Source organism: Bubalus kerabau, chromosome 13 (assembly GCF_029407905.1).
Source record: "Bubalus kerabau isolate K-KA32 ecotype Philippines breed swamp buffalo chromosome 13, PCC_UOA_SB_1v2, whole genome shotgun sequence".
Taxonomy (NCBI): Eukaryota; Metazoa; Chordata; class Mammalia; order Artiodactyla; family Bovidae; genus Bubalus; species Bubalus kerabau.
Window position 1 is genome coordinate 43,741,248 of NC_073636.1, and position 13,921 is coordinate 43,755,168.

The 13,921-nt window shown below is 39.9% G+C and overlaps 1 protein-coding gene and 1 pseudogene across 1 annotated transcript; one reads left to right on the forward strand and one right to left on the reverse strand.

Moving 5' to 3' along the window:
- Positions 1-205: 205 nt before the first annotated feature.
- On the reverse strand, positions 206-285 carry LOC129626293 (uncharacterized; annotated as a pseudogene).
- Positions 286-1,889: 1,604 nt separating this feature from the next.
- On the forward strand, positions 1,890-13,512 carry LOC129624952 (prostaglandin F synthase 1-like). Its single transcript, XM_055543144.1, has 9 exons — positions 1,890-1,973; positions 4,961-5,128; positions 5,436-5,552; positions 6,785-6,862; positions 7,294-7,416; positions 8,221-8,330; positions 9,195-9,360; positions 11,210-11,292; positions 13,322-13,512. Exons 1-9 carry the CDS (start codon positions 1,890-1,892, stop codon positions 13,389-13,391), a joined length of 999 nt encoding a protein of 332 aa, XP_055399119.1. The 3' UTR covers positions 13,392-13,512.
- Positions 13,513-13,921: the final 409 nt, after the last annotated feature.

The following is a 13,921-nucleotide window of genomic DNA, read 5'->3' on the forward strand; positions in this document are numbered from 1 at the left end:
CTGGCAGGGTCACCCCTTCCCCAGGGCATGCTGGCAGCTTGGTGGGAGGTGAGAGAGGCTACACCAGAGCCAAGTGTGAGCAGAGGCTTCTGGACCGTGTGGGTCCCAAGGTGCTGGAGCAGAACTCTGATGGCTGGGTCCAAACTCATTCCATCCCTTATAAGTGTGCACTGCCCCATCCAGATGTGTGTGTGTATGTTCCTGTGTGTGTTGCTGTGTGTGTGTGTGTATTCCTGATAAGAACAGATACTACACTTGATCTTAGCCAAAAGGCCGAGAAGCGATGTGTGTGTATTCCTGTGTGTGTTCCTGTGTATGTTTGCGTTCATCACTGGGTACTTGAAACAGCAGGTAAAATTTCGCTCTTGGTAGATTTGTTTCTTGTCATGACTTCTTCATTAGTTTGCTCATCATGCTCCTAATCCTGGGATCAGCCCAACAGGAAAGCTAAGGGGTCTTAGTCATTTCTGAATCATCATCGTGCCTGGCCCGAGAATCGTTTTCTGATTCTGGTAAATTTATGAATGTTTTTTGAATGCCCTATGTCCCCCAAAGCCCAGTTATATTCAGGGTTTTATTAATACATGATCTAGTCTATGTCTCTACCTTTATTCCTTTGTCCTTGAGTCCGTGTGTGTGTGTGTGTGTGTGTATATATATATATATATATATATATTCCTCCTGTAACTGTAATAGCCACTCCAGCTGCTCTTCAGTTTAAGTTTAGAGTTAAGTGGAACAGACAACAGTATCCAGACAGTCCCCAGGTAGGTTGGAACATTGCACATAAGGTTTTCTTTGATCGTTCTGGTTTGAGGGAGGCAACTGGAACTGATCAAGACTGCACTGACCCAGGCAGGAAGAGGGTACAGGTGAATAATACATGATGAAATTTTCTGTCATTCTGTTCTGGACTTTTCCTAGTTGCCTGTTTACTTTTTTTTGTTATAGATCTTTTTTTGACTGTTTTCCAGAGTTCTTATGAGGTTTTTCAGCTGCCTTCTCTTTCTTTTATTGTTTTCCCATGGGAGTCTTCTGTCCTCCCATCTCACCATTTATCTGACATCACTGCACATGTTAAATTTTATTTGTCTTCACAATATCCCTGTCTATAAGTGCATCACAATTTTCATTACTCTTTCCAAATTTGTTGTATTTTAATTTGTTTATAGGTTTTTCTTTTATGAATAATGTGGAACAGTTAGTAAATTATGTAAAATATGTATCAGTTACATTATGAGAGTACTATTAGTTACATAATTAAGTACAAGGTATGATCACTCAGAGTTTGTACACTGCACATGATATCCTAAAACTATTAATAATTAACCTCCAATAAGCACTTTGGCAAAATGTCTGGTTTCCATATCATGTTCAGGATTTCACCAGTCAGGTCTGTAAAGCATAATAATCTTGTTGGCGGAAAATGAAAAAAGGCAAATTTATTTTCATTAGAAGTTTTGATTCTTTATTAAAGGGTAACATTTTCAGAAATGTTTATTAAACACTTTTAGATTGTGTGATTTGTGTATGCATGTGTGTTTGTACTGTACGACCATTGCTTCAAGTGATGTTTGATCGAGGTTGGCTTTGTAATAGAAAAATAAAAAATATTGCTCTTGTGGAAGTTTCTAGTCTAAAATATGATCAATAATTATTCAGCACATATCATCATTATATAATAGTGTTTTGCTGATGAAAAAAAAAAGCAAACAAGCTAACTGATTTCAATCCTGTTCTTACTCAATGGGCACTGGTTTAATCATGCTCCTCCTACAATATATCTGCTAACATTGGATGGTGCAGCTGGGGTGTTACCTTCCTGTTATTCCTAACCTGTGAAAGAAGAAGAAAAACGTCAGTCTACTTACTCCAAGGAGAAATAGGCAATGGATCCCAAAAGCCAGAGAGTGAAACTTAATGACGGCCACTTCATTCCTGTCCTGGGATTTGGAACCTATGCACCTCCAGAGGTAACAGTAGCAGTTGTAGGTCGAGATATAAATAGTAGTGGATGTAACATGAGTGAAAGGGACTTGGGTTGTCAAGCACTGAGCTCCTGTGTGACTCTGGAAGGATCACATTGTTCCACTAACCAGGCCAGAACCATGCCCTATTAAAGAGGAGAGAGCATTCAGTCTTCACTTTGCATCAGGGTATGAAACCGTGCTCACCTGTAGATTACTCTGGGTCTGGGTTCCTCTCCAGTTTCTGTCTCTTTCCCAGCTTGGCAGAAGAGGTGAGACTCGGCTGTCAAGATCACTGACTGTCAGCTGCTTTCCTTTGTGGGTGACTGCAGTTGCAAGGTTTCTCTGTACGTTTTATTAGTTCAAGAGCTCTTTCCTGCTTCCAATAATACATGACCCAGAGAAGTATTTGAGGTGGAAGGTCCTGAAGATGAAGTGACTGAAAAGTAATGGGAGAGAATTGCTTTTCTACTGTGGGAAAGCTGCTTGGTGCCAGGCAAGAAACACTCCAGCTGCTTTTTGCCTTGTGCTTCTGTTTCTGCTTGGAAACTTCTGATGGGAACCTTAGTATCACTTGAGGGGATAAGATACAACCTTATAGGCCAGGTTTTGTAATGTATCCTGGGGTTTTGTAATGTGTTTTTATTCAAGTATGGTCTGCAGTGCTTGGTCAAAAAGGGGTTAGTGGACAAGTCTCTAGACTGCAAGCCAGAAAGTTTTCTATCTTGTCTTTAGAGTATATGTGACAAGGGACTGGACTTATACTTTGAGGCTCACTATTCTAATTTATAAAATGGAACAATTATTAAGAGACACTTTGCAGACAGAAGACAGAATTTGTTTACTTCATAGAGCACATTGGGTTGAGGGGAGGAAAGGGACAGGGCTGTTACTGAAGCTCATAGGCTCATTCCCAGATACATCCCTGAAAGTGAACATCACTCAGTCATGTCTGACTCTTTGTGATCCCATCTACTGTACAGTCCATGGAATTCTCCAGGCCAGAATACTGGAGTGGGTAGCCTTTCCCTTCTCCAGGGGATCTTCCTATCCCAGGGATCGAACCCAGGTCTCCTGTATTGCAGGCAGATTCTATACCATCTGAGCCACCAGGGAAGCCCATTCCCAAATGTCCGTGCATTTAAGAAAAATCAGAACTAGACCCAGCAGAACTGTGTTATACCAATTATCTACCTCCTTGAAATGGGAAAGATTCTGAATCACATAAAAAGAAATGGAATATTACTGAGCACTGAAGACAAAATTAATCCATTTGCAATCACAAGTGAAGTAAGCCAGAAATAGAAAGACAAATACTGAATGATCTCTTTGTAGGTGGAATCTAAAATAGTGGTACTCATAGCAGAAAGAATAGAGGTATGGTGAGCAGAAGCTGGTGACAAGCCTGGGAAAAATGGAAAGATGTTGGTCAAGGGTACAACCTTCTGTTATAAGAGGCATAATTCTGGAGACCTGATGTACAGCAAGTTGATTACAGTTAAAAATAATGGGCTATATCTTGAGATTTATAGAGACTAGATCTATATCTTCTTACAAACACTTCTAAAAGGTAGCTATGTGAGGTGATGGTGTTAACTAGCTTGCTTGTGGTAATTATTAAGAATGGATACTTATATGAGTAAGTACAATCCTGAGAAATGCCAGGCTGGATGAAACTCAAGCTGGAATCAAGATTGCCTTGGGAAATATCAGTAACCTCATGTATGCAAATGACATCACCCTAACGGCAGAAAGTGAAGAGAAATTAAACAGCCTCTTGATGAAGGTGAAAGTGGAGAGTGAAAAACCTGGCTTAAAACTCCACATTTGAAAAACTATGATCATGGCATCCTGTCCCATAACTTTATGGCAAATAGATGGGGAAACAATGGAAACAGTGAGAGACTCTATTTTTTTCTTTTTTGTCTCCAAAATTACTGTGAATGGTGTGTAGCCAGGAAATTAAAAGACACTTTCTCCTTGGAAGAATAGCTATAACAAACTTGGAAAGCGTATTAAAAAGCAGAGACATTACTTTGCCCACAAAGGTCCATATTGTCAAAGCTATTGTTTTTCCAGTAGTCATGTTTGTGTATGGATGTAAGTACTGGACCATAAAGAAGGCTGTGCACCAAAGAATTGATGCATTTGAACAGTGATGTTGGAGAAGACTCTTGAGAGTCCCTTGGACAGCCAGCAGATCAAACTAGTCAATCCTTGAGAAAATCAACCCTGAATATTCCTTGGAATGACTGATGCTAAAGCTGAAGCTCCAATACTTGACTACTTGATGCTAGTGACAACTCATGGGAAAACACCCTGATTCTGGGAAAGATTTAGAGCAAGAGGAGAAGGAGGGGACAGAGGATGAGAAGGTTTGATGGCATTACTCTCTCGATGGACATGAGTTTGAGCAAACTCTGGGAGATGGTGAAGAACAGGGAAACCTGGAGTGCTGCTGTCCACAGGGTTGCAAAGAGTCAGACATGACAGACAAGTGAATAACAAGAATAACTTATATGAGAATATCACATTGTACACCTTGAAAAGATACATTTTTTGGGGTGTATTCTGTGTGGCTTCATTGGTAGATAGAAATCTCAGAAGCTTTCATCTTGGTTCTTGATACTTTTACCAGGCACCTTGTAACTTTGATCATTTTGCTTTAAACACCTCACATTATAAATCATATTCATGACTACAACATTTTGTTGAGTCCTTTGAGTTCTTTCATCAAGTCACTGAACCTAAAGGTGATTTTGCCATCCTCTGATACCAGCAATCAGCCACTGATCACCTGAAGTTGAAGGGTTCCTGGGTAGTGTTCATTTAATTACTTATTAGGAATGTTAAGGGAAACCGTCAGGGGTTCATCACTATACATACAGAACTAACCAAGGACACAGAAAAAAGTTGATTTTTGGAAAGATCAAAGCTTGTGCCTAGCCATATCTTATGTGGATATTCAACTTCTACCTTTGTTGCTTATGTAGGTTGCTAAGAAGGAAGCTCTGGAATTCACCCCATTCGCTATAGAGGTTGGGTTCCGCCATATTGACTGTGCTCATGTCTACCAAAATGAAGAGGAGATTGGCCAGGTCATTCGAAGCAAGATTGCAGATGGCACTGTGAAGAGAGAAGACATATTCTGCACTTCAAAGGTACTGTGTGTGTTGTGTGTGTGCAGATGTGCAAGTGATTGTGCCCAGATGACAATTACATAAAAGGATCCTTTGGTGGAGTTGTTTGGGGAACTATGCTTATTGGTATATTCCCAAAGTGTTAGAGTTCCCTGGTGGTTCAGTGTGCTTGGTGCTTTACTGCCATGAGCTGGGATTCCATCCTTGGTAGGGGAAGTAATATCCCACAAGCCTCAAAAAAAAAAAAAAAGAAAAAAGAAAAAAAAAGAAAAAGAAAAAAATTACCTCGTGTATTATTAATGCAACTTTCATTCTTTAACCTCTACAGCTTTGGTTGACTTCCCTTCGACCAGAGTTGGTCCGACCAGCCTTGGAAAAGTCACTGAAAAATCTTCAACTGGACTATGTTGATCTCTATATTATGCATTATCCGATGGCTCTGAAGGTTAGAAATTTGTGTGATCACATCAATGTTATATCTTGTGTTAGAATGTGTATCAACTTGCATGGATAGTTGAATAAAGATTTTCCTTAGTAGGTTGAAAGGATGATTACACTAGAGTAGAATCCCCCAAATAATCCTTTGTGATATTTTTACTGAGTTTTTTGAAAGGAGTTAATAATCTGAGGCTCTGCCTGAAAAGTTAAAGGAAATAGAAGTCAGCCAGTTCTGCACACAGTCCTTGTTACGACTCCTGAGTGTCTGGGGATTTCATGAACCAAGAGTTTGGTGCAGCCCTGATGAGCACGACACTGCCTTACATTGAACATGATGAGTTAATCTTGTCTTTTACTCTTTCAAGTTGAGCAGATTTGGTGGTGCTTCCTCTAGGTGAGTCAAACCTCTTAACTGTATAGGAAATTGGGAGACATTGCCTACACTCTTGCCTGTCTTCACGATGAGGTTTGTAGACTGCACTTAGCCATTAAGAATGGTGGTTTACTTAGAACTGTTGATTTCAAGTTACAGAAATAAACTCAAACCATCTAATGCAAAATAGCTTAGTGGACTATGTAGATGGCAAGTCCCAGACCCAGAGAGTTTTGAGGATTTGCAACAGTGTTCAGAAATGTCTCCTTTCTTCTATCCCTTATCAGGACACTACTCATGATTTACTTTATTTTTTACTGAACATTTTCCATTGGAGGCAAATATGACCTTGGGGCGGTTTGAGGCTCATGGTCATGAATATTTGAGAGCATGTGTGGATCGTCCACATTCCATATCCACCTAAAGATAGCCTTGCTGGTTCACATGCCTGCCCTAGGGTGCCTGATGCTCAGAGGGAAAAGAATTTCTGATATCTCACCATATGAACACTGAAATTTTTATTCTGGAAATTATGTCATGTAACTTACTGCCATTCCCAGCCCAGAAAAGGATTTCAAAATAGGCAAGTACAAGGAGCAGACAAAATTCAGAGAAGTCACGGTGAGTCCCTTTTAGGACCTAGAAAAATTGTATTTATTACAACATATATTGAGTGTAAGAGATTGGAATAAGTCTCCTTCCTAAAGGTATTGCTGAGAACTCCAAATATGCAAATCACTTTGCAAATATTAATATTTAGAAATTTGTGAACCTACCTGATGGAGGTTTACTCCCTGGTGCCTGACAGTCTGTAAATGCAGAGAAATTATTTTGTGACATGTCTAAAATGACTTCTTCTATTCCAGCCAGGGGAGGAATTATTTCCAAAAGACGAAAATGGAAAACTTATATTTGACTCAGTGGATTTCTGTTGCACGTGGGAGGTGAGTCTAGGGAGGAGAGAACCAGGGGAGGATCCAGAAGAGGGGGAACTCCCTTTATTTCTTCCACCTGTGAGAATGGGCTGTGGACCATCAGACTCAGCAGTTCATGAATCTAAGGGCACAGATGCTGGGGTTGTGTGGAGGAAACCATTGCTGAAATGTTCACAGAGAGGAATGGAGGAGGAGAATTTGGGACAGTGTAGACAGTTATCTTTTCCCTTCCATGTGATGTATCTTCTCTGGAGTTTTTCTAAGGTGGGGGCAGTAGTTTTTCTTTTTATATCATGACCTTCTTCCCAGTTTTTCTTCTTGGTAGTCAAAGGTAATTCTTGATGGATAAGTGTGATTACTGATGTTTTTCAGCATTTATTCTTATTCTATTGCCCATTCCAAGTGACTGTTCATGACTGTTCACCACCCCTCCCTCCCAGGCCCTGGAAAAGTGTAAGGATGCAGGGCTGGCCAAGTCCATCGGGGTGTCCAATTTCAACCACAAGCAGCTGGAGAAGATCCTGAACAAGCCGGGGCTCAAGTACAAGCCTGTCTGCAACCAGGTGAGTAGCTCGGCTCCTCTCCCTCCTGCTCTTCACAACCTCCTTCTTGCCCTGGAGCCTGATGTCTGTCTTTCCTCCCCTCCTGTTCATCTGACCTTTGTGGGTCAGAGGATTCTAGAGAGCAGAGCCTCTCTGGATGGTGTGAATAGAATCTGTAGCAGTATCTCTGCTTGACAGTCTGGGTGGAAAAGGTGGGATGCCTTCCTTCTAAACTGTGGGTAGAACTCAGAACTAGAGGAAGGAGGCATTTCCCTGAGATGAAAGGATAAGCCGATAGAGGGAAAAGTGCCCTGAAGAGAACTGCATACAGGAAGGAAGATGATGAAAACATGGAATCAGAAGTAAATTAATAAAGAGTCAAAACAGATGAGATGGATTTTAAGGGTTTGTGTGGGGTTCTGATGTCTGAATTCTTGGTCTAGTTGTCTCAGCATTTATGAGTCTTAACCAGGGAGCATAGTTCAGAAAAACGTGTTGGTGATGAAAATCATCCAGGTTAGAGGGTGAAGTTAAAGGCTCAAGGTGATACTAGTAATTTATAAAATATTTACTCAGGAACATCTACTCAAATGTAGAGCACAGCTTTCGATTACTCAATATTGGATTGGTTCTCCCATCCATGTCTATCATAAAATTAACTGTATAAATACACTTTTCTCTGTTTCTCTGTAAATGTTGACATTTCCCGTTTTCATTTAATGTTCTAGTCTTTCCTTTAGCCTTTGAAAACTTTTAATCTTTCTCTGTCATATTAATATTGCCTTTGCATATAATCTGACACTCTTCTCTTTGGGCATTCTACAGGTGGAATGTCACCCTTATCTCAACCAGAGCAAACTGTTGGATTTCTGCAAGTCACATGAAATTGTTCTTGTTGCCTATGCTGCTCTGGGATCCCAGCGAGTAAAAGAATGGTATTGAATCCTAATGAAGACAACTGGGAGTTTCCCTGAAATTCAATTTTTGATGAAACAATTTAAATAACACAGTACTCAGATAAATCTCATAGACAGAGGGGAGAGAGGGGTGGGATGAAATTAATCCTTCTCTTTTATCTTCCCATCACCCAGACAATTTCTCTACATTGTATTAACTTGTAGACTCATCAATAACAAATGTCTGCATTGAAATCTATATATAATCCTCCAGTTGAGACCAGGGAAACAAGCTGATGTAATGATTTACTTATTAATTATTAACACATTTGTAAACATAGATGTTGCAAGACTCACTTAGCTCATACCTAAAATTTGGATAATATGTAACTGCTTGGTATATAATGATAGAAGAAATTTCAGTTTGAAGCATTTCTGTGAACATCCTAAAAAAATAATGATGAAATAAACGTCTCTTATTTTTGAGACTACTCAATTTTTATCAATACCTCAAAAAGTGAAATTTAAAAAGAATTCCTGGGCTTTCCCTACTGTTTCTCTATTCATGCCCTTGACTGCAGAAGAAAAACATCCCCAGAGAATTAAAGAAAATAATCCACAATTTGGCATTCTGGTCTCAACTCAATAATGCACCCGGATCACCTGCAGAGCTCTGTAAACACAGAATGGGAAGTGACTCAGTTGAGGTTCTGATTCAGTTTGTCTTCAGCTCAGCCATGGAATTTGTATTTCTAAAAAGATCCCAAGTGATGCTGATGCTACTGGTCCCTGGACCAGACTTTGGGAAGCATTGGTCTAGAGTGGACCTACTTGGTCTGTTTGAGGAGCCTCCTTAGAAACTGTGTAGTCTCAGCTCCTCAGCATTTCTGAAATTCCTTCCAGGGTGAACCAAAACCACCCCGTTCTCCTGGAAGACCCGGTTCTCTCTGCCATTGCCCAAAAGCACAAGAAAACGGCAGCTCTGGTTGCCCTTCACTACCAGATACAACGTGGGGTTGTGGTTCAGGCCAAGGGCAACAACAAGAAGTGGATCAAAGAGAACATGCAGGTGATGAGCAGGGCTGTGGGCAGAGGTTTCCTAAGGAAAATATCATAGTTTCTCTGTTCTCAATTGATAAAATTGCATCATGTGATTTTTCTTAGACTGTTTGAACTGCTCTAACAAAACACCACAGGCTGAGTGGCTGTGAAAAAAATTAAATTTGTTTCTCACAGTTGTGAAGCTGTAGATCTGAGATCAGGGTCTGTGTGGTTGGGTGAGGGCTCTCTTCCAGGTCACAGGTTTCTCCTTGTATCTTTACATGTTGGAGGGGCAACAGAGCTCTCCCAAATCTCTTATATGAATATGGTATTCTTGAAATCTCATTTGTGAGGGTTCTGCCATCATTACCTAATCCTCCTTTAAAGCCTCCATTTTTAACATCATAACATGTGAATTTGGGGGCACAAAAATTATCTTTAACTTCCAAAGCATTGTGGTTTTATTTAGTATTTCCCTGAATACTAATAGGCTTTCATCTTCATACATTTACTCTTTTTGAGTTTCTGTCTTTGTGAAGTTCCTCTTAATGACTTTGTCCACTTTAGCTAGGTTGTTTCTCTTTTGATTTATTTGTAGGAGACCATTATTGTGCCCTTAGCTGTACAGGAAACTCTCCCCAGTTTCAGGATTTAATGCGGAGTTCATGTATCTCTGAATCTGTGGTTTGAAAATCAGCCTGCGCTCAGCTAAGCTGTTGTCCTCCAGGCTGGGCTCTTTTGTGCATTTGGAGTTCAGTGCTGAGCAGCTCGGGAGTTCTGCTTTAGCAGGTGGATGTGGCTCTTGTTAGAGGAGCCTGAAGACTTCTCTGTATAGTTTTTATTGGCTAGAATAAGGCAACTAACCTAGTCTTCTTTTCAGCACAGTGATATGATTCTCAGTCAGTGAGTGGGGAAAAAAACCTCTTCCTTTGGGGTCACAAAGAGTCGGACATACTAAGTGACTGAATAACAAAAACAACTGCCCATTTCCACATTTTCATTGTCAACTCTGTCACATATCAGGTGTCCATAAGTGCATTTCTGCCCACTCTTTTCTATTTAACGATTTCTGTACTGTGTTACTGAAATAAAAAATAAGTTTTGCTTTTCAGCATGGTACGTTCTTCTATTTTAAGGATGTTTTGACTGTTTTTGACTAGCTCTTCTCTTATTTAAAATTCAGTACCACTATACCACCTTCCACAATAGAATATGTGTTTAAGTCTTTGGTTCATGTTGCATTGAAACAAGAGATCACTTCAGAGAAAATGAATTTCTCTATAAAATTAAGCTTTCCATTTCATTGTTATGATGTGAATTTTTAATAATTTGTTGTTCCTTAATGTTCAAACACTTCTCATAACTTTCTCCACGAAGGTATATACATAAAGTTTTTTTTTAGATTCAATCATAGATAATGAGTAGTTTCATATCAAATTCCTAAACAGGCTTTCTCAGGGGAGCCTCCTTCCTGCATTGCTTCAGCTGAACGCTGTCACCCTTGGGGTATGTTGGTGAGAGGCAATCAGTCTAATGTCAGCTCAGGTTCAGGTATCAAGTCAGGAGCGTCTAAAAACAGTGTGTTTGGAAAAAAAAAACGATTTTAGATTTCTTGTTTTTTGTCTCAAGTAATTCACTTAGAAAGATAAGTGACTGATGCACTGTAATGTTTGTGAGGTGAACAGAGAAGGAGAAGGTGTGGGAAGGGATAGGTGAGACTCAGCAGAAGGTCCCAGGCTTATTCATCTGGAAACTGAGGACAAACATGTCTTCCCTGTCCCCTCTTCTTGTCTCCATTCAGCTGGAAAGTCCTCCAGTCCCCAGGGGGAGGCCAGCTCCTTGGGGGAGAGGTCAATGTGATTCTTCTTTTCTTCCAGGTGTTTGACTTTGAACTGACTCCAGAAGACATGAAAACAATCGATGGCCTCAACAGAAATATAAGATATTATGACCTTCACCTGTAAGTGACTTGCTGATGTTTCCCACGAATACTGTTTTCTGTAGCAGGCAGGTCAGCAGGAGAGCTTAGCTTTTTAAAAGCTTAAATCTAGGAAAACAGTGCTGATTTCTAGAGTAGGAGTAAACCAGGGGCTTCCTGCAGTCCTCAGACCAGAGGTTTCCTCCAGGGCTCTGTCTCTGACCAAGAGAAATGTGACAGGGCCCAGGCCAGCCCATCAATAAAATCACTGAGTTGACATCGTGGTGAATTCACTACTTTGTGCCCCTAATTCCTGTGCCTGGTGTACCTGCTTTCAAGGCTGAGGGACCCAGGAAACACAGAGGGCAAGGTGCCTGCAGCCCTGTATTCTTTCATGTCCTGTGAACATGTTTAATCTCTATTTCTTTCTACATCAGTGGAAAATTATTATATTAATAATAACTGTATAATAATGAATCCATCATGAATTGCATTCAAGTTTTGTTGTTGTTATTTAGTCACTCAGTCATTTCCAACTCTTGGTATCCCGTGGACTGTAGCCTGCCAGGCTTCTCTGTCCCTGGGATTTCCCAGGCAAGAATACTGAAGTGAGTTGCCATTTCCTTCTTCAGGGGATCTTGCTGACTCAGGGATCAAACCCATGTCTCCTGCTTTGCAGGTGGATCCTTTACCACTGAGCCACCTAGGAAGCCCGCAATCATGTTAACCCCAACAAAACTATAAAATGTATTGTAGATGTTTGGTTTTTTTTTTTTATGGAGGAGGGTCCTAGAAAGGCCAACATCCATCAATGCTACGATGTCACATGGGCCTGCCCCACCCTGTCCCTTAAGTGTCTGGGGACATTCTCCCTAATGGACATTTCTTCACCAAGACACCATCTTCTTCCTACGAATCGATCGCTTCACTGCCCTTTCTTCCCTATTACAACTCCCATGTCTTCATCTTTGTTATCTCACAAAACTGAATTACAAGTAGATCATGAGCTTAACTGACCCTCCAGTGAGTGACTGCTTAGCAGGATACACTCAGGTAAGATCATCTGGGTCTCTGTGGTTTCTTGAGTCAAGACTCATGCCATTGTTATATTTGTCCATCAGGTGTCCATCACCTGGGGAGCCCCTACCCTCTTGATTTTGAATTAGTCACTAACATTGAATTCCAGCTGCCCAATTACTGCAGGAAGATGTCAGGATTGAAGGGACAGAAGGCTAATCATACAGGGAGATGTTGGTAGGGAGTTTAGAGAGAAGGGAATACAAATTATTGGTGAAATGAAGATTTTGTTTACAGTGAAAGATTTTAAAACTCTCCCTATTGTTTTTATAGCTATCATGCTTCTGATAAAAGACATGATAATTGAGAAAAAGGTGGTTAGTTACTTTTCTGTACTCTGTATGGGCTCAAGTAATGACCTGAGCCAGGCTCCTCGTATTTGGAATTGCTCAGAAGGCACTCTTTTATGAGTCAAATTGAAAAAGACAAATTCTGAAAGAAAAGTAGAAACATAGGGAAAATGAAAAAAGCAGTAATAGTAATTACTGCATAACCAATGTTTGACTAAATTAAAAAGGTAATAATCCCATTTTGAACTGTATGATTATTCAGGTGCACATGGTAGCTCTCCTATAGATGACAAATTCCTTACCGGAGGTGCTCTATATTTTTGGAGTGCTCAGTATTTGCTTATCCATGGATGTGTGGAAAAGGGCAGCTAATTTGTTCACCTTTTCATCAACTAGGGACTGAAGAAGTTCTACCTGTATTTGAAAGGACCTCCACAGTTAGCCCTAAGTCTTGTGTTCTCATATAAATTGTAACCTGAGTCCAACCCCTGTCACTGTGAAGTGAATATCACATGTGAATGTTGGGACTGGACGTGCAGGTGCTGTGTGCACATGGAGCAGGCATCTGCAGGTGTGCTTTTCAGGGGAGAATGAGGGACATATTTCTAGATTTAGAGTTTTAGCCCATCCTGACCACATTCACAGAATAATGTTCTCTATGACAACAAGGCTGATTTAATAAATGAATCATTCTTCTCTTTCAGTGGTGTCAGTCATCCTGAGTTTCTATTCTCTGAAGAATATTGCTTCTCAGCTCTCACTGTGGTTCTTTGAGAATGTCTTGCTTCTAGGGTGGTGAAGAAGATTTTGTACTTGGTGGAGATGCTTAAATGAAGTGTCTGAAATTTTGAAAGTTTTCTTTTCCTTTTAAAACATTTAACACTTCCTGAAACAATAAAGACTTCAAAGTAAGAATACTATTTTTCTGATAATTAAGGTAATACATATAAATTACAGAAAATTAGGAAATAGAAGGCAAAGGATTGAAAACTAAATAAGCTGTGATTAACCATTTTAATAATACTTTTGTGCATTTTTCTATGCAAATGTGAGTGATTTTTTATTTACAAAGAGAAGTAGTCATCAATCTACACGTTGTATATTTATTTTTTAACTTAGCATAATTATCTTGGTAAGCTAAAAATACCATTTACAAATCCAGCATTATATTTTGCTTACTGTAAGGCAGCAAATCTTATTCATTTAATTTTTTAATCATTTGCCTAGAAATTGTTTTATCAATAGATATTAATAAAAATGAGACATTCTTGAGTTGATAGTCTAGTGGAGGCTGAGCCTGTGAA

Excerpts from the sequence above, each read along its gene's own strand:
- LOC129624952 (XM_055543144.1), top strand. The coding sequence starts at position 1,890 with ATGGATCCCAAAAGCCAGAGAGTGAAACTTAATGACGGCCACTTCATT. Across the intron at positions 8,331-9,194 it reads TCCCAGCGAGTAAAAGAATG|GGTGAACCAAAACCACCCCG; the intron begins GTATTGAATCCT and ends AATTCCTTCCAG. Across the intron at positions 9,361-11,209 it reads GGATCAAAGAGAACATGCAG|GTGTTTGACTTTGAACTGAC; the intron begins GTGATGAGCAGG and ends CTTTTCTTCCAG.